This window comes from Sesamum indicum, linkage group LG3 (genome assembly GCF_026168435.1).
Source record: "Sesamum indicum cultivar Baizhima isolate 11 linkage group LG3, ASM2616843v1, whole genome shotgun sequence".
Taxonomy (NCBI): Eukaryota; Viridiplantae; Streptophyta; class Magnoliopsida; order Lamiales; family Pedaliaceae; genus Sesamum; species Sesamum indicum.
The window spans coordinates 2,926,561-2,947,556 of record NC_142659.1 but is presented as its reverse complement, the minus strand read 5'-3'; the positions used below and the strand labels follow the sequence as shown (position 1 = coordinate 2,947,556).

General features: G+C 37.2%; 1 protein-coding gene across 1 annotated transcript; it reads left to right on the top strand.

Annotated features, from left to right (window-relative positions):
• The first annotated feature begins 17,407 nt into the window (after window positions 1-17,407).
• LOC110011519 (oleuropein beta-glucosidase-like) lies at window positions 17,408-20,591 on the top strand. Its single transcript, XM_088878995.1, has 12 exons — window positions 17,408-17,551; window positions 17,653-17,722; window positions 17,830-17,888; window positions 17,988-18,063; window positions 18,161-18,238; window positions 18,344-18,431; window positions 18,513-18,628; window positions 18,680-18,873; window positions 18,959-19,077; window positions 19,151-19,350; window positions 19,999-20,107; window positions 20,330-20,591. Exons 1-12 carry the CDS (start codon window positions 17,429-17,431, stop codon window positions 20,589-20,591), a joined length of 1,494 nt encoding a protein of 497 aa, XP_088735121.1. The 5' UTR covers window positions 17,408-17,428.
• Window positions 20,592-20,996: the final 405 nt, after the last annotated feature.

The window sequence follows — 20,996 nt, the reverse complement described above, 5'->3', positions numbered from 1 at the left end:
AATTACGGCAAAATATAGAAATGTGATAGTACCTGTGATGTATCAAGAGACCTTCAAGAAGAAGAAGTCCGGCAATGAAGATTTTACAGATCGATAAAAACACAAACTTGGACAATTGATCGCACAAATTCGGAAGCAGAGCCATGAGTTTCATTTCTGAATTTTGTTCTGTTACAGTCCTTAACGAAGAAGAGAAACTCTGTTTAAATATACAGTTCTGCTTCCTAACTGTCCAACTAACTAACAACCGACTTGGCAGCTTGTGTGGCCCAATCGTGTTGCGAATAAATGACGTCAGCGCTGACTAGCGCTGACTGTACAAAACTTAACAGAAAACAGAGCAAAAGACGTAGGCACGCCTTCAACGCATAAATGCGATTTTCTACCCTTTATCCAAAATTCCAACATTGGCAGCAGCTTGAATGGCAACTCCAGCAGCACCTTGAATGTTATTTTCAGAACTAGAATCAAGCTGTGAAGAACTTGAAGATGACGACTGAATCTGCATGTCAACAGCCCCCCCACAAGTGGGACTGGGGGCAAAGCACACAAGGCCCAACTTGGAGACAAACGAGCCAAAAAGTTTAAGGGAAACAGCTTTAGTAAAAACATCTGCAACTTGATCGAGACTTCGAACCAGAACTGGATTGATGAATCCATCCTTATAAGCATCGCGCACAATGTGACAATCAATCTCGATGTGCTTCGTTCGCTCGTGAAACACCGGATTAGCCAAGATATGAACGGCGGCCTTATTGTCACAAAAAAGAGAAACAGGTAAGTTAAGTGAAACACCAAAATCAGCAAGCAGATAAGATATCCAACGTAATTCACAGACTGTTGCAGCCAAACTCCGATATTCAGCTTCCGCAGTTGATCGGGACACTGTTGATTGTTTCTTGGTCTTCCAAGAAATAAGAGCCGGTCCAAGAAAGACGCAGAAGCCAGTTAAAGAGCGTCTAGAGTCGGGACATGAGGCCCAATCCGCATCGCAAAAAGCTTGAAGGTCAAGAGAGTTAGCAGCGGGAAGAAATAAACCGAGGGAGGGGCAACCCTTCAAGTAGCGTACCACATGGATTGCAGCCTTCCAATGAGCTTCGCAAGGTTGATGGAGATACTGACTCAATTGCTGGACAGAGTAGGATATGTCCGGCCTCGTGAAGCTGAGGTAAAGCAAGCGACCAATCAACCTCCTGTACGAGTCAGAAGTAGGAAGCAAGGGACCAGTGTCCGAGCTCAATTTTAGGCCCGGTGGCAGAGGCGTAGGAGCAGCCTTGGCATCCATTAAACCAGTGTCAGCTAGTATGTCCATAACATACTTGGTTTGAGCCAGATAAATCCCTTGAGAGCTGCGTGCAATTTCTAAACCCAGAAAATAACGAGCACGGCCAATGTCCTTTATAGTGAAAAGTTTATGCAGGTAAGCCTTCACTTTCTGAATTTCATCTATGTCGGCTCCTGCAAGAAGTATGTCATCGACATACACAAGAAGCGAGATCATACCATTAGCAGAGTGTAAGAAGAACAAACAATGGTCATGTGCGCTTTGTTTAAAGCCAAATTGCTGCAATTTAAGTGTCAGTTCAACATTCCACTGGCGTGAAGCCTGCTTCAAGCCATACAAGGACCGTTCAAGTTTACAAACAACACCCGGATTCACCTTATACCCGGCAGGAGGTATCATGTAAATATCCTCTTCTAAATACCCGTGAAGGAAGGCGTTATTAACGTCTAGTTGTTCAAGAGCCCATCCACGAGCTGCAGCCAAAGTAAAAAACAGACGCACAGTTACCGCCTTTGCCACAGGCGAAAAACTCTCCGTATAGTCAATCCCCTCGATTTGATTGAATCCTTTGGCGACGAGACGTGCCTTATACCTTTCAATACTACCATCAGCCCTCAATTTAATTTTGTAAACCCATTTAGACCCTATAGGTCGTTTCCCAGCCGGTAAACTTGTTAATTTCCACGTCTGATTCTGCTCCAGAGCTTGCAGTTCGGCATCCATTGCTGCTTTCCACTCTGGATGCTTGACAGCCTCAGCAAAGGAATGAGGCTCACGTATAGTAGTTAGTGCAGCTACAAATGAAGTGTAACTGGGAGAAGTTGGCTGCAAGGAAGAGGAATCATGCTGACATACGAAATCATCGAGCCATAAAGGTTTTCGAATGGCTCTAGTAGACCTGCGAAGAGAAATGCGAGTGTCTGAAGAAGTACCAGCCTGTTGAAGTTCACTGGTTGTTGCAGGTGCTGTACTAGAGGATGTAGGCGAAGCAACTGGGCTTGGAATGAGAAGTTCAGTATCTTTATCATCAACTCCAGCAGTGACTGTGGGAAGAGGGCAGTGTACATCATCTGCAGCTTGTTCTTGAGCAAAAGGAAAGCTGAATTCATTGAAGATAACATCTCTGGATGTAAATAAAGTGTGGTCCTCCAAATCGTATACTTTATACCCTTTCTGTGTTAGTGAATAACCCAGAAACACGCATCTATGAGCCCTCTTATCGAACTTTGTTTTGTGTGGATTGGTGTTTGTAGCGAAGCAGAGACAACCGAAGACTTTCAGATGACTGTATGTAGGTACACGCCCAAATAGTACTTCAAAAGGAGTCCGCCAATTTAAGACATGTGTAGGAGTTCTATTCATAATGTAGGTCGCGGCCAACACGGATTCTCCCCAAAACCGAAGGGGAAGAGCAGACTGAAACATCAATGCTCGGGCAATGTTAAGCATTTGTCTATGTTTTCGCTCGATTCTGCCGTTTTGTTGGGGTGTGTAGACACAAGACGTCTGATGTATAATGCCCAATTTTTGACATAAGGTTTGACAGTGTATGTTCAAGAACTCTGACCCATTATCCGAACGAAACACTTTGATCTTGGCTCCAAATTGCGTTTCAACCATCGCTGCAAAAGTCTGTAAGTTAGAGACAACTTGATCCTTGTGTTTGATAAGGTACGTCCACAAGGATCGACTGTAATCATCAAGAACAGTCAAGACATAATGGCATCCTGTCAAACTAGGCGTCTTGTATGGACCCCAAACATCCAAATGCACCAATTCAAAAAGTGAAGTAGTGTGCGAGTCACTAGACTTGAAGGAAATTCTGCATTGCTTTGCTTTTGGACAAATTCCACACTTCAATTCCAATGGAACATTTGAAAGTTTACATTCAGGAATGTGCTTAATAGCATCCATAGAGGCATGCCCCAATCTAGCATGCCACAATTCATCATTACATCCACCAAGAGTAGTACAAGAAGTGTGAAAATTCTTGCTGAAAACATTTAAAGTTGCAGAAACAGAGGTTCTCAGAATGTACAACCTCTTGTTCAAAAATCCTTTAGCCAGCACCTTCTTAGTCACCTGGTCCTGCAATACGCGTCCAAATTGATTGAACGTACACATGCAGTGATTCTCATTGCAAAGTTGACTCATAGAAAGAAGATTGACAGAAAAATTGGGAATATAAAGCACTGACTGAAGCTTAATCTCATCTGTCAACTTCACCGTCCCAACATAAGCAGCTGCCTTTTTTGATCCATCAGGAAGATGGATGAAATGTGTATGAGTAGGAGCAGAGTATGATTCAAAGTTTGACAAGTGTGCGCATATATGATTCGTAGCACCGGAATCAAGTATCCAATCATTCACGCATAGTGCATTAGAAACAAATGTGTTACCTGCGAATTCCTCGTCATAGTGAGCGTAGTTCACAAAATTGGAAATAGGATCTGATGGTGTGTCTTTATTCCTCATGAGTTTCAGTATTTCTGCCATCATTCCAACCATATCTGCTTGTGAATTATTCTTAACAGAGGATGCATCCATTTTGTTCACCTCTTTAGAATCAATGTTTCCTGCGAAATTATAAGCTGCAGCAGGTTGTTTCTTCTTCTCACCTAATGCCTTATACCACTCCGGCGTGCCGTATATCTGGAAACAAGTCTCCTTCAAGTGTCCTTGTTTATGGCAGTGGCTGCAAACCATACTCCGTTTATCCTTTTCCAGCATTGTTCTGCGCCTTTGCATTTGTCTTTGTGAACCTCTACTTTCTCTCAGTGATATCTGATAAGCTGTGTTATTGACATTATCGGCAAGATGCGTTTGTATACTGCGTTGTTGCTCCACTGCAAATATCATGGAAAATGCTCTCTCCAAGTCCGGCAATGGATCTAACATGAGTAATTGGCTTTTTTCTTTATCAAAACTCTCATGGAGTCCCATGAGGAATTGCATAAGTTGTGTGGCAGTATTCATTTCTTCAATAGCTTTGTTTATTCCACACGAGCACCCTCCACAAGTACATTTAGGAGACGGTGCTAAACAGAAAAGTTCGTTCCACAATTTCTTCAGCTTCGTCAAGTAGTTTGTTAACGTCATGTCTCCTTGCGATATCGAGGAGATCTCTCGCTGCAAGTGATAAATTGTTGGACCAGTGCTGCGTCCATATCTCGCTTCTATCTCCAGCCATAGCTCACGAGATGAGCTTACATACATAAAGCCTTCTACGATTTCTTTAGAAATCGAATTCCAAATCCACGAAGTTACCATGAGGTCTTCCCTTCTCCACTGTTCGAACAAAGCAGAGCCTGATGCCGGTCGTGGAAACGTTCCATCAATGAATGCAAGCTTCATCTTGCATCCAAGAGCTACATAGACAGCTCTACTCCACGTCAAGTAGTTAGTGCCATTCAGAGGCGATGAAGTGAGTACAAAACTTGAATTATCTGAGGGATGGAGATATAGAACTTCCCTCTCATACTGATCTGTTTCCACCGATGATGAATCTGCCATAACTTCGATTTGCAATTACGGCAAAATATAGAAATGTGATAGTACCTGTGATGTATCAAGAGACCTTCAAGAAGAAGGCTCTGATACCATGAAGATTTTACAGATCGATAAAAACACAAACTTGGACAATTGATCGCACAAATTCGGAAGCAGAGCCATGAGTTTCATTTCTGAATTTTGTTCTGTTACAGTCCTTAACGAAGAAGAGGAACTCTGTTTAAATATACAGTTCTGCTTCCTAACTGTCCAACTAACTAACAACCGACTTGGCAGCTTGTGTGGCCCAATCGTGTTGCGAATAAATGACGTCAGCGCTGACTAGCGCTGACTGTACAAAACTTAACAGAAAACAGAGCAAAAGACGTAGGCACGCCTTCAACGCATAAATGCGATTTTCTACCCTTTATCCAAAATTCCAACATTGGCAGAAGCTTGAATGGCAACTCCAGCAGCACCTTGAATGTTATTTTCAGAACTAGAATCAAGCTGTGAAGAACTTGAAGATGACGACTGAATCTGCATGTCAACAGCCCCCCCACAAGTGGGACTGGGGGCAAAGCACACAAGGCCCAACTTGGAGACAAACGAGCCAAAAAGTTTAAGGGAAACAGCTTTAGTAAAAACATCTGCAACTTGATCGAGACTTCGAACCAGAACTGGATTGATGAATCCATCCTTATAAGCATCGCGCACAATGTGACAATCAATCTCGATGTGCTTCGTTCGCTCGTGAAACACCGGATTAGCCAAGATATGAACGGCGGCCTTATTGTCACAAAAAAGAGAAACAGGTAAGTTAAGTGAAACACCAAAATCAGCAAGCAGATAAGATATCCAACGTAATTCACAGACTGTTGCAGCCAAACTCCGATATTCAGCTTCCGCAGTTGATCGGGACACTGTTGATTGTTTCTTGGTCTTCCAAGAAATAAGAGCCGGTCCAAGAAAGACGCAGAAGCCAGTTAAAGAGCGTCTAGAGTCGGGACATGAGGCCCAATCCGCATCGCAAAAAGCTTGAAGGTCAAGAGAGTTAGCAGCGGGAAGAAATAAACCGAGGGAGGGGCAACCCTTCAAGTAGCGTACCACATGGATTGCAGCCTTCCAATGAGCTTCGCAAGGTTGATGGAGATACTGACTCAATTGCTGGACAGAGTAGGATATGTCCGGCCTCGTGAAGCTGAGGTAAAGCAAGCGACCAATCAACCTCCTGTACGAGTCAGAAGTAGGAAGCAAGGGACCAGTGTCCGAGCTCAATTTTAGGCCCGGTGGCAGAGGCGTAGGAGCAGCCTTGGCATCCATTAAACCAGTGTCAGCTAGTATGTCCATAACATACTTGGTTTGAGCCAGATAAATCCCTTGAGAGCTGCGTGCAATTTCTAAACCCAGAAAATAACGAGCACGGCCAATGTCCTTTATAGTGAAAAGTTTATGCAGGTAAGCCTTCACTTTCTGAATTTCATCTATGTCGGCTCCTGCAAGAAGTATGTCATCGACATACACAAGAAGCGAGATCATACCATTAGCAGAGTGTAAGAAGAACAAACAATGGTCATGTGCGCTTTGTTTAAAGCCAAATTGCTGCAATTTAAGTGTCAGTTCAACATTCCACTGGCGTGAAGCCTGCTTCAAGCCATACAAGGACCGTTCAAGTTTACAAACAACACCCAGATTCACCTTATACCCGGCAGGAGGTATCATGTAAATATCCTCTTCTAAATACCCGTGAAGGAAGGCGTTATTAACGTCTAGTTGTTCAAGAGCCCATCCACGAGCTGCAGCCAAAGTAAAAAACAGACGCACAGTTACCGCCTTTGCCACAGGCGAAAAACTCTCCGTATAGTCAATCCCCTCGATTTGATTGAATCCTTTGGCGACGAGACGTGCCTTATACCTTTCAATACTACCATCAGCCCTCAATTTAATTTTGTAAACCCATTTAGACCCTATAGGTCGTTTCCCAGCCGGTAAACTTGTTAATTTCCACGTCTGATTCTGCTCCAGAGCTTGCAGTTCGGCATCCATTGCTGCTTTCCACTCTGGATGCTTGACAGCCTCAGCAAAGGAATGAGGCTCACGTATAGTAGTTAGTGCAGCTACAAATGAAGTGTAACTGGGAGAAGTTGGCTGCAAGGAAGAGGAATCATGCTGACATACGAAATCATCGAGCCATAAAGGTTTTCGAATGGCTCTAGTAGACCTGCGAAGAGAAATGCGAGTGTCTGAAGAAGTACCAGCCTGTTGAAGTTCACTGGTTGTTGCAGGTGTTGTACTAGAGGATGTAGGCGAAGCAACTGGGCTTGGAATGAGAAGTTCAGTATCTTTATCATCAACTCCAGCAGTGACTGTGGGAAGAGGGCAGTGTACATCATCTGCAGCTTGTTCTTGAGCAAAAGGAAAGCTGAATTCATTGAAGATAACATCTCTGGATGTAAATAAAGTGTGGTCCTCCAAATCGTATACTTTATACCCTTTCTGTGTTAGTGAATAACCCAGAAACACGCATCTATGAGCCCTCTTATCGAACTTTGTTTTGTGTGGATTGGTGTTTGTAGCGAAGCAGAGACAACCGAAGACTTTCAGATGACTGTATGTAGGTACACGCCCAAATAGTACTTCAAAAGGAGTCCGCCAATTTAAGACATGTGTAGGAGTTCTATTCATAATGTAGGTCGCGGCCAACACGGATTCTCCCCAAAACCGAAGGGGAAGAGCAGACTGAAACATCAATGCTCGGGCAATGTTAAGCATTTGTCTATGTTTTCGCTCGATTCTGCCGTTTTGTTGGGGTGTGTAGACACAAGACGTCTGATGTATAATGCCCAATTTTTGACATAAGGTTTGACAGTGTATGTTCAAGAACTCTGACCCATTATCCGAACGAAACACTTTGATCTTGGCTCCAAATTGCGTTTCAACCATCGCTGCAAAAGTCTGTAAGTTAGAGACAACTTGATCCTTGTGTTTGATAAGGTACGTCCACAAGGATCGACTGTAATCATCAAGAACAGTCAAGACATAATGGCATCCTGTCAAACTAGGCGTCTTGTATGGACCCCAAACATCCAAATGCACCAATTCAAAAAGTGAAGTAGTGTGCGAGTCACTAGACTTGAAGGAAATTCTGCATTGCTTTGCTTTTGGACAAATTCCACACTTCAATTCCAATGGAACATTTGAAAGTTTACATTCAGGAATGTGCTTAATAGCATCCATAGAGGCATGCCCCAATCTAGCATGCCACAATTCATCATTACATCCACCAAGAGTAGTACAAGAAGTGTGAAAATTCTTGCTGAAAACATTTAAAGTTGCAGAAACAGAGGTTCTCAGAATGTACAACCTCTTGTTCAAAAATCCTTTAGCCAGCACCTTCTTAGTCACCTGGTCCTGCAATACGCGTCCAAATTGATTGAACGTACACATGCAGTGATTCTCATTGCAAAGTTGACTCATAGAAAGAAGATTGATAGAAAAATTGGGAATATAAAGCACTGACTGAAGCTTAATCTCATCTGTCAACTTCACCGTCCCAACATAAGCAGCTGCCTTTTTTGATCCATCAGGAAGATGGATGAAATGTGTATGAGTAGGAGCAGAGTATGATTCAAAGTTTGACAAGTGTGCGCATATATGATTCGTAGCACCGGAATCAAGTATCCAATCATTCACGCATAGTGCATTAGAAACAAATGTGTTACCTGCGAATTCCTCGTCATAGTGAGCGTAGTTCACAAAATTGGAAATAGGATCTGATGGTGTGTCTTTATTCCTCATGAGTTTCAGTATTTCTGCCATCATTCCAACCATATCTGCTTGTGAATTATTCTTAACAGAGGATGCATCCATTTTGTTCACCTCTTTAGAATCAATGTTTCCTGCGAAATTATAAGCTGCAGCAGGTTGTTTCTTCTTCTCACCTAATGCCTTATACCACTCCGGCGTGCCGTATATCTGGAAACAAGTCTCCTTCAAGTGTCCTTGTTTATGGCAGTGGCTGCAAACCATACTCCGTTTATCCTTTTCCAGCATTGTTCTGCGCCTTTGCATTTGTCTTTGTGAACCTCTACTTTCTCTCAGTGATATCTGATAAGCTGTGTTATTGACATTATCGGCAAGATGCGTTTGTATACTGCGTTGTTGCTCCACTGCAAATATCATGGAAAATGCTCTCTCCAAGTCCGGCAATGGATCTAACATGAGTAATTGGCTTTTTGCTTTATCAAAACTCTCATGGAGTCCCATGAGGAATTGCATAAGTTGTGTGGCAGTATTCATTTCTTCAATAGCTTTGTTTATTCCACACGAGCACCCTCCACAAGTACATTTAGGAGACGGTGCTAAACAGAAAAGTTCGTTCCACAATTTCTTCAGCTTCGTCAAGTAGTTTGTTAACGTCATGTCTCCTTGCGAAATCGAGGAGATCTCTCGCTGCAAGTGATAAATTGTTGGACCAGTGCTGCGTCCATATCTCGCTTCTATCTCCAGCCATAGCTCACGAGATGAGCTTACATACATAAAGCCTTCTACGATTTCTTTAGAAATCGAATTCCAAATCCACGAAGTTACCATGAGGTCTGCCCTTCTCCACTGTTCGAACAAAGCAGAGCCTGATGCCGGTCGTGGAAACGTTCCATCAATGAATGCAAGCTTCATCTTGCATCCAAGAGCTACATAGACAGCTCTACTCCACGTCAAGTAGTTAGTGCCATTCAGAGGCGATGAAGTGAGTACAAAACTTGAATTATCTGAGGGATGGAGATATAGAACTTCCCTCTCATACTGATCTGTTTCCACCGATGATGAATCTGCCATAACTTCGATTTGCAATTACGGCAAAATATAGAAATGTGATAGTACCTGTGATGTATCAAGAGACCTTCAAGAAGAAGGCTCTGATACCATGAAGATTTTACAGATCGATAAAAACACAAACTTGGACAATTGATCGCACAAATTCGGAAGCAGAGCCATGAGTTTCATTTCTGAATTTTGTTCTGTTACAGTCCTTAACGAAGAAGAGGAACTCTGTTTAAATATACAGTTCTGCTTCCTAACTGTCCAACTAACTAACAACCGACTTGGCAGCTTGTGTGGCCCAATCGTGTTGCGAATAAATGACGTCAGCGCTGACTAGCGCTGACTGTACAAAACTTAACAGAAAACAGAGCAAAAGACGTAGGCACGCCTTCAACGCATAAATGCGATTTTCTACCCTTTATCCAAAATTCCAACATTGGCAGCAGCTTGAATGGCAACGGGAGGCGGCATAGCTGAGATAAGTTGCTTCTCCCCCTAGAGTGTAGCGGGAGAAGGAAGGAGTGATCCTCGGGTGAGGAGCACGACAGACTGATGAAGTAAGGCTGTTCCGCGCGCGCGCGTGTATTCCTTGAATTATAATCGCGGCCTCCCTCTTACCAGAATCCTAAAACAATACTAATTGCCTAGACCCTCCCTGTCTTATATGTAGCTATTGAGCTCTGAGCCCTGTAGCTATTGAGCCCTTGCTGCCCTTATCCCTGTTGTTGTCCTTGTTTTTCTCTACTATATCTCAAGAAGAAGCATGAATATCCCGTATGGAGCCATTTTCTTCATCCAACGTACCCTATCCTAGATAGAGCGATATGCAGCGAGCCCCTCACCCCTTACTATCATAGCTCCGTGAATACCAATCATAGCCGTCTCGTCAAGTATTGATGCTATCGTTTTATGGGGGATATACATAATTATAAAATAAAATTATTATTTTATAAAATTTCAATAAAAAAAAACTCAACCTCCACCCCTTCCCCGGCGCCCGCCCTTATAGAAGGTGGCAACGGCACCCCCTTTTGAGGGTAGAAAGGCGTCGTCAACGCCCTTTTCTTGGGAGGCGAGCGCGGACTAGGGTGGAGGTAGGAGGTATGGGGGTTAGTATTTTTATTATCAAATATATTATATAAAATATTAATTTAATTTTTTGAAATCTATAACTGTCCACAAAATAATAGTTTTGGTTTTTTATAATTAATATGTTTATATATATTTTTTGTTGTGTCTATAATATATTTAAATTGACTTTTTATCTGTGCTTTCTTTTGTTTCTTTTGAAACCGATATATTGAGCTATATATTTTAGTCTAATTTATAATATATTAGAAAGTGTATGAGATTATTAATTGAGAAAAGTATTATTTTAGTCTGCTAAATATGTCTAATTTTAATTTTAGTTGAATAATTATGTCCATTTTTGTTTAGGTCCAGTAACTTACGAAATTGCTTACTTTTAGTCCTCTGACAGATTTTCGGACAATTTTACCCCTATGAGTGCATATGGACTAAAACTGCCTTTCAAAAGTTGCATAGGGGTAAAATTGTCTGAAAATCTACCAGAGGATTAAAAGTAAGCAATTTCGTAAGTTACTGGATCTAAACAAAACTGGACATAGTTATCCAATTGAAATTAAAATTAGGCATACTTAACGGACTAAAATAATACTTTCCCCTTATTTATTATATGTATGCAAAATTGTCATCTTACAAAAACTAGTATAAGATAAATTTAAAGTCTGTTTTTATGTAATTTGATATTTTTTTATATAAAAGTGGTTATGTGGTAGAGAAGAGATAAAATAATTGTCCAGTAAGTATAAAAACCCTAAAACAAAAAAGTATTTTCTCCTTTTTTTCATGTCATTGATTATGTGCCAGGAATTTTTTCATATCAATGTTTATGTGGCAGATGAATGGTAAAAGAATGCTCAATGAACTTTTCGCCCAATTAGAAATCATAGATTTGGCCACTTCAGCAAAGTAGTCTGGCCATTTTTTAAGATTTGATTGACGAAGTCTTACAATCACCTAAAAAAATATAATTCCAAGGTATTAATTGTCACCCATACCTTTACGGTCCTTATTTTGCCACTACCGCTCATATACAGGACATTGAATGCAATTAACTCCAAATTTAAATATCTATGTATGTATGAATATATCAAATCTGTTAATAATGCAAAGATGCCAATCAATATATGTGCTCTTAATTAATTGGCCACGTTTTAATTCATATGCATAAACTATTTAGTAACCTGCAATAATTAAAACACATGTAAAATAATGGGAGATTCTTAGACAACAAACTTTAAAATATTAGTCATATTATGGTCGAAAATAATTTTCATATGCAACTTTCTGCAAGTAGCAATTCTTTTTTGCTTAATATTGTTGGTGAGCTAATTATCTCATGTCTTTTGGCTATATTAATTAATGACAAAGTCAACTCGTTCTGAATTCTTGGCTCGTAGATGAGGATTCCACAAGATTAAGATCTGAATTCACACTTAATATAAAAAAGAAAGGGTGAATTGTAATTTATCTATGTGTGATACAGAAAATAGGTAAATAGTTCCTTGTGAAAAAAATAACACAAATTTATCCCCCTCAATTTTAAGAAGATGTGCAAAACAGCCCCTTCATGTAGGCGTTGTGCATCACGTGTATTGGGTGCGATTCAGATCTAATAAACAAATAATACTTATTTACTTATCAATTTTCTCTTGTGCATGCAAACTGAGGAAGAGCCCTCCCCCTCGGTTCACAGTCGAGGATGCTATGGGGTTCGCCGCCCAGTTCATCTTATTCTTGGAGGACTCCTGCTGGAGGTCCTCACTGGCCCAATACGCCTTGAGTAACAGTCAGATCTCGTTGATCAGTCATAGTGGCCTGACTAGGTTGGATCGGGCGAAGGAGAAGGTCTTCTGGATGTACTTCCCAGCCCACATGTGGAAGACCCAAAATATGGACTCATTGTCACAGTTCCACTAGTAGGTCATCTGCAGTAATAAGATTAAATAAAATATTAATAAAATAAATTAAACAATTAGATTATATATGAGATAAAAATAAATTAATTTTAAACTAATTAGTTTCATGCTCTCGAACTAGAAATGCTGGTGCTCTGGCGGTACCTGCCTCAGACACGGTCATAGGTGGGGGAAATGTCCCCACACAACCGCATTGACCAGCTCGTGGAACCGCCGATCAGACCTTAATTTAATTTGATATTAAATAATTAATTAATATTTTTAAGATAAAATAATTAATAATAAAATAATTAGTTAACAAACTTACCTCTCGTCATCGAGATTGATGTACTAACGTGTCGATGGTGGGGGGTTTGATGGTGGTGGTGGTGGAGCGGTCGCCGGTGTGGCAGTCTGCTGTATCGCATCATCCACAACCGTACATGTGGCTCCAAATGCATCAGCATCATTTGGCTGCGGGGCGTGGGACGGTGCGGGTGGTCGAGGGGATGCTTCCCCAACCTGCGAAGCATCTGATGGTGCTACTAGACATTATCTACACAAATTAATTAAAAGTATTAGTCTAAATTGTTAGATTTTTAACATTAATATGTTAATAAAAAAGAATATACTAATTTTTTTTATTATTATGTAAAAATGATCATATTGAGAAAATTGGTCTAAATGTAATTATATACATTATTATGTAAAAATGTTAGTATATATTGGAAATATTGTTCTAATTTATTTTAATTTTTTTATTATTATGTAAAGATATTAATATCGACAAAATTTATCTAAATTTATTTTGTGATGATTAATTTAAAGTATTATGTAAAAATGTATTATTGGAAGTATTGTTCTAATTTATTTTAATTTTTTTTATTATTATGTAAAAATATTAATATCGACAAAATTTATCTAAATTTATTTTGTGATGATTAATTTAAAGTATTATGTAAAAATGTATTACTGGGAATATTGTTCTAATTTATTTTGCAGCAGTTGTCGTTGCAAAAAATGCATTGCACGTTCGCAACGGATGTTTGTTGCAAATGTCGTTGCACTGAAATAAGATATTGCTCTGAAATTGCTGCAAAATTTGCAAGAAAAATATTATCACAAAGTCACTACAAATATGTAGTAAATTTTGCTGTAAATATCATTGCATAATTTGTTGCAAAATTCGTTAAAAGTCAGAAACTTAGCAGTGTAATTTGCAATGGAATTTTGCAACAATCAATTATTTGTGGCTGAATTTGCCACGGATGGAAAAATTAATGCAACTATGGCATTAGTACCTATAGCAACAGAAACTTTCATTGCAAATTTATGTGGCAATACTATTTTATAAAGGATTTTATGCAAATTTACGTCTTTTTTTTCATATCAATCAACTTTTCGCACAATTAGAAATAATAGATTTGGCCTCCTCAGCAAAGTAGTCTGGCCATTTTTTAAGATTTGGTGGCCGAAGTCCACCTAAAAAAATATAATTCTGAGGTATTAATTGTCACCCCTACATCTACGGTCCTTATTTTGCCAGTATCCCTCATATACGGGATATTGAACGTAATTAACTCCAAATTTAAATATCTATATATGTATAAATATATAAAATCTGTTAATAATGTAAAGATGCTAATCAATATATGTGCTCTTAATTAATTGGCCACGCTTTAATTCATATGCATAAACTATATAGTAACCTGCAATATTTAAAACAAATGTAAGATAATGGGAGATTCTTAGACAACAAACTTTAAAATATTAATCATATGATGGTCGAAAATATTGTTCATATGCAACTTTCTGCAAGTAGCAATTCTTTTTAGCTTAATATTGTTGTTGAGCTAATTATCACATGTCTTTTGGCTATTTTAATTCATGACAAAGTCAACTTGTTCTCAATTCTTGACCTCGTAGATGAGGATTCCACGAGATTAAGATCTGAATTCATACTTCTTTCATAATATAAAAGAACGAAAGGGCGAATTGCAATTTACCTATGTGTGTGATACGGAAAATAGACAAATAGTTTCTTGTAAAAAGAAATACAAATTTACTCCCCTCAACTTTAAGAAGATGTGCAAAACACCCCCTTTCATGCAGGCGTTGTGCATCACGTGTATCGATTGCGATTTTCCTTCATATTTATAACTATAAAATGACTATTCAGATCAACAAATCAATAATCTATATATTTTCTAATTTAAACCAGCTATCTATATTTGATATACAAACCAATTGCTTAAATCCATTTGAATTAGATCAATACGTTAAATTTATTCAAGTTACAAAAATAAATTGATTAAAAGTGTTATAAAATCATTTTAAATTGTACTTCATGTTGTAAATACATTTTCTAACTGTCATCTTTTCGACATTTTTTGTCACACATATAGGTACGGTCAACTCAAGACGGTCCCTAATTCTAATATTGTATTCCATATAAAGTTCCGACTATTTATCGTTATTATTTTGGAACGGTATTTGGATCGGATTTTGTGACTGTTTGTTTGGAACTCATGTTCGAACGGTTTGACCATTCCAAAACTATAACCCAAAAAAAATATAGATCACGGCGTTACCTTTCGATATCCACTCCTTATGTGTTCCACAGACCGTTCCAATATGGAGCAGGTTTTGGAACGGTTGTCCCGACCATGCCAAAAATCCCACCTTTTTGCAGTAAATCAAGCAATTTACCTCTCTAGAAAGGTAGGTAAATTATTTTATTGTAAAATACATAACGGGATAAATGGCTACATTTTAAAATATACAAAGGGAGAAATTGTTAATTTTTTTTATAAAGGGATAATTTGCTCATGTGTAATTTCATAGAGTTACTTGCATTTCTCTATATATATATTTAAGTAATTAGTTGTGACAGGCCAATTTTAATGATTTGAAAATAATAATTACTATATGATTATTTTTGAAATAGTTGTCCTACCATATCAAATCTTTTAATAATTGAAAAATCCATAAGTAAGTAGTGTACGTGCTATTAATTAACTGACAACGTTTTAAATGATCATTAACTATATAGTAAAATATAATAATTCACAGCTGTCATATAATATATATAAAATGTGTTTAGGGTTCTGTATTTGCAGCAACAGTGTGATGATCATTTATGTAATATATTTTAATGAATTTATAGTAACAATTATGATGTATTTACAAAATAATGCATACATCAAGAATAAATCTTCGATTTGTGTGTACAAGAATGTGTATGTCGATTTGGGTCGAGGTTTTCGGTGATTTTAGAGCCAATCCGACAGTGACTTTGCTATGATTTGATGATGATCTGACAACTTCTTGGAGCACAGGTCCACATGGGGAAAATCACATTTTTGGTCCCATAATAAGCTTAATTTTAATTTAGTCACATTTATTAGATTTTTCTCAAACTTAGTCCCATACTGTAAATGTTAGTCTGAAATCACTTTTTCATCCATTTTTTTACAGGAAAAATCTCTTTTCTATCCAATTCATGTCACTTTTCCGTTAAAAATTGGATAGAAAAGTGATTTGGGACTAACATTTAGAAATTTATAGAACAAATGGGACTAAATGTGAAAAAATATCTAATAAATGGGACTAAATTAAAAATAAACTTAATATATAAGACAAAAAATGCAATTTTTCCGTCCACATGATTGGTTTGATCTGAATAAATAAGGTTGCCCCGCACACAAAATATTAGACTCGTAGAGTAGCCCCCGGCTAAGACCCTTAAATACTTAGGTTAGTATTGAGGTTTAGAATAATGGTTGCACAGTGCGATCTAATAGCAATAAGATGCATACCTTGTGCAATGGCTAAATTAGCATTTATAGATACTTATGTTCAGAATCATATGGGCTATCGGATAGATTAGAGATCTGTAATTAATAATTCGGACTGCCGAGTCAAGTAGATCGCGGTGCTAAAAAAGACTCGAACTCATTGACTGTTTGGACTTTTTCTCATTTCTGGAGGACAAAGGTATTGTTTCAGACTTATTCATTGTATTTACCCTATCATATGTAGATTAACAAATAGATAAAATGAAAAAAGATAGTGAAGTTGTATGTTAATGGTGATAGAGGTTAAAATCTATATATATACATTACATATTGCGTAAAATTATTACATATATATTATGAATATATACTACAAGATACTGTTTTACAATAAATTATTCAGCATAAAATAACCTATAAATATCTCACACATATAAAATATATGGCTTAAATGAATTTTTTGTATTACATCTTTTGCGTTCTAATGTTTTAGTCCTTTATCTTTCTAAAGTAGTAAATAGATTTTGTAATTTTTTTAATTTTTTGGAATTTTAATCCTTTAGTCGTCAAGGTTTGTAAACATTGCTGGAATTTTAATTTGGGACTTTTGTATCCTTTGGTCAATCTAGTATAATGGGAACGAATTTTCATTATGTAAGTATTTTGGCATTTTAATCCTTTATCTTTCTAGGACATTAATAAATAGGTTTTGTAACTTTTAATTTATTGCAACTATAGTGCATTAAATTGACCGACGGGAACAAAAGCCCCAAATTTAAAAAAAAAAAAAAAAAAGTTTGATCCTCATCGTTACAGTAATAAAGAAACTTTTATTTCAAAAACTGGATACACATAAGGATTAAAAATAATAAATTTCTTGAAGAAAGAGAGTAGCTAAATTGTTAAAGAACTCAAGCATGCAGGCGAGTTAAGTTCCTCAAGCATGCAGCGACTATAAATAGTAGCATCTGCCCTTCATTTTACATCAAGCCATACATAGTTCCTCCAGCTACCAGTAAAGAATTTACTCAGTCTCTTTGATTACTTTGACAATCAGAATGGAGGATAAAAATGGCACTGTTAACTCTGCACCAAAGGAAAACCTTAAAGACAGCAGCGATATATCCCGCGATGATTTCCCTAAAGGTTTTATCTTTGGAACCGGTACATCTGCGTATCAGGTAAGTGATTTAAATGTAATTACAAGAATAATTACCTATCGAACACTACTATGTTTAGTTAATCAATTTTGATGTTTGTGTTTTACATATTCATTTTTCAGGTCGAAGGAGCTGCAGCCGAAGGTGGTAGGAGTATAAGTGTGTGGGATGACATCACTTTGAGGACTCCAAGTGATTCCCGCTCTTTAATTTACTAAATTTTTTAAAATTTTCAGAAATTTGAAGTATGTATATATTATGATTGCAATTACAATAATTGGATTTAATATGGGCGGCAGGTATGATTAAGGATGGATCTAATGGAAATGTTGCTTGTGATGTGTACCATAAATATAAGGTAATAAAATTTCTATGTTTTATCAGTTTATTTTTGCAATTGTCTCTAGATAAATAGATTAATGCATGTTTATTTTATTGTTGCATGCACATATTGCAGGATGATATTAGGTTGATGAAGCAAATGGGTTTTGATTCCTATAGATTTTCGATTTCATGGCCAAGAGTTTTGCCAGGTAAGTAATTTGGGTATGGTAGAATTATAAGGATCAATATTTTGCAATAATCAACGATACGTTTGAATTAAGTCTACTAATTAATAATCTATAATAGGTGGAAGAACTTTCGCTGGAATCAATAAGGAAGGAATCGATTACTATAATGACGTTATCAACACTGTTAAAGCCAATGGTTGAAATCCAACTCTACATATCTCAACGCTTTCTATATCGTTTCTTATTTTCTCAAGTATTATAATGATGAAATATTAACTTGAATTATATCACTTTGGGAAAGACATGATACCATTCGTAACTCTCTTTCACTGGGATCTTCCCAATTGCTTACAACTGGAGTATGGTGGCATGTTAAGCGACCAAATAGTGTAAGTGACTATATTGGATATTTGCTTCTTATGATGTTTTAGTAGTGATATGTACTCAGTTTGTGTTTCAATGATATGCAGGAAGGATTTTGTTGAGTTCGCAGAGCTATGCTTTCAAGAATTTGGTGACCGGGTGAAATTTTGGACAACATTTAACGAGCCATGGAGCTACATAGTTCATGGATATACGCCTGGGGATGAGTTCCGTAAAGACGACCCTACAGACAACAACTCAACAATCAATCAACGTTCATGTCAAAGTGGTCAGATGTACTTCCCTCATAATAGAGTTTATAGAACAATAAGACGATGTGAGATAACCAAAACCATTAGGGACACTTGGTTCCATGTGAATGATCCGGCCAAAGATGCATATACTGCAGCAAGAAATATGCTTCTTTGCCACTCAGCAGCAGTCCAATCGTATAGACAGAAATTTCAGGTACAAAACTTTTAATATGAATAAGAGTAATAGATAATTAGCCAGCATTTGGCAAACATTTCATTTTCAATTTCATTGTTTGCAGATGTATCAAGACGGGCAAATAGGAATAGTTCTCAACTCCAGTTGTCATTATCCTTATGATAGTACTTTACAGGATGACAAGGATGTTGTCGAAAGAGCCTTCGATTTTATGTTGGGATGGTAAGTTTATTTAAACATACATAGAGTCGTTGTGCAGAAACACATTGACTTGATTGTTTACTACTTGGTTCAGGTTTTTGGAACCTGTAATATATGGTCAATTTCCAAAAAGTATGTTGCAATTCGCTGCGGGCAATATTGTGCCTTTCTCAGATGAGGAAAAGAAAGGACTCAAGGGTTCGGTTGATTGGGTGGGTTTAAATTACTACACGTCAGATTATGTTGCATATAAGGAGAACCCTCAAGGTGTAGGCTATCCTGCAGATCAACATTGTATCTATAGTTGTAAGTTATTTATTCACAACATTATATATGAACCTCTTACTTTTATTTTCAATTTTTTATTTTCATGTACCTCTCACTTATATAAAATATTCCTTTTATTTTCATGCAGATTATAACAAAACTAAGAAACCAATCGGGGAACCTGTAAGATTTCTACTTAACTTATCTATGCAATTTTGAAATATGTATATATATAGTCTATTATTTAGCCATGGCAAATATATCAGCCACTCACGCAAAAATCATGATCGACAACTATTGGGTGGCCTTGGTTAGACGACTATTTGCTATGACTATTTATTTTTTACCATGAGAATTAGCTATAATTAAATATTATATTTCTTTTAGTATTGGTAGAAACGAACCAAATTCTTTATTTTTTTTTTTAAATTTATTTCTAATCTTTCTTTTCTTTCTCATTTCTTAATAGACTGCTTCGTCATGGTTGTGGATAGTTCCAAAGGGACTATATGATCACTTGCAATATCTAAAGGATAAATATAAAGAAGACATGCCTCCTCTATACATTACTGAAAATGGTAGTATTTTAGTTAATTATATGGATCATTTTGTAGTTCAAGGGTTATAATTATGAGATTTCTTACAAATGTTCCCAACCGTTTGGTATATATATAGGGGTTGCTGATAACAATGACGTCAAGCTCACAGCCAAACAGGCTTGCGTCGACAAAACAAGGGTTCAGTATCATCAGGAACATCTTGCCTATCTTCTACTAGCAATAAGGTACAGTCTTAAGACAAACCAATTATTTCTCGTCCTCATTTGATTGTCACCGTATATGTATCACATATAATATACATTAGTTCATTAAATTTTGCTAATAACAACTTTTACAAAATAATAGCCACTATTGAGATTGTAAATTCATTACTGTGATGAAATTAAAAATTTTCAGTGATATTATTAAAATTGCGCTTTCTTCGTCGATCTTCTCTTCTTTTGTAGGAAATTGAAGTTTGATGTAAGGGGTTATTTTGCTTGGTCATATTGTGATAATTTCGAGTGGACCGCCGGATACAAATCAAGATTTGGTATAATCTACACTGACTATGTCAATAACTTGACACGATACATGAAAAGTTCAGCTTTCTGGTTTGCCAAGTTTTTAAAGCCCAGCTTGCCGACGTCACCAACTTCAGATAAGAGACAAGATGAAAGGGGTCGGAAGTGTGAATCTAGGAAAAGGAAAGCTCCAGAGAATGTTTGAAGATGTGGAATGATGCATTAAGTACTTTTGCTTTGGATTCGATGACTGAATAAAATGGAATGGAAGCGTTGTTGCGCATCTATACCTGTAATGCTGTTATTTTTATGTGTCATTTGTATGGACTATGTGTTGTTTCTCTTGCTACTTATTTTCTTTATCGGAACAATTGAATAAAAATTTACGCTCAAATTGTTTTTTTGAGTGCTTCCTTTTAATTTACTCTTGCTTTTAATTTGTGTCATTTGTATAGACTAATGAATATTTTTAAATGATTCTTTTACTTTAATTTACTCAAATATCTTGAGAAAATAATTATAAAAATTATAAACATATTATAATTTTTAATTGTTCTGAAAAATAAAATTAAAAATAATTATTTATTGTGAATTATATATATTGATTATA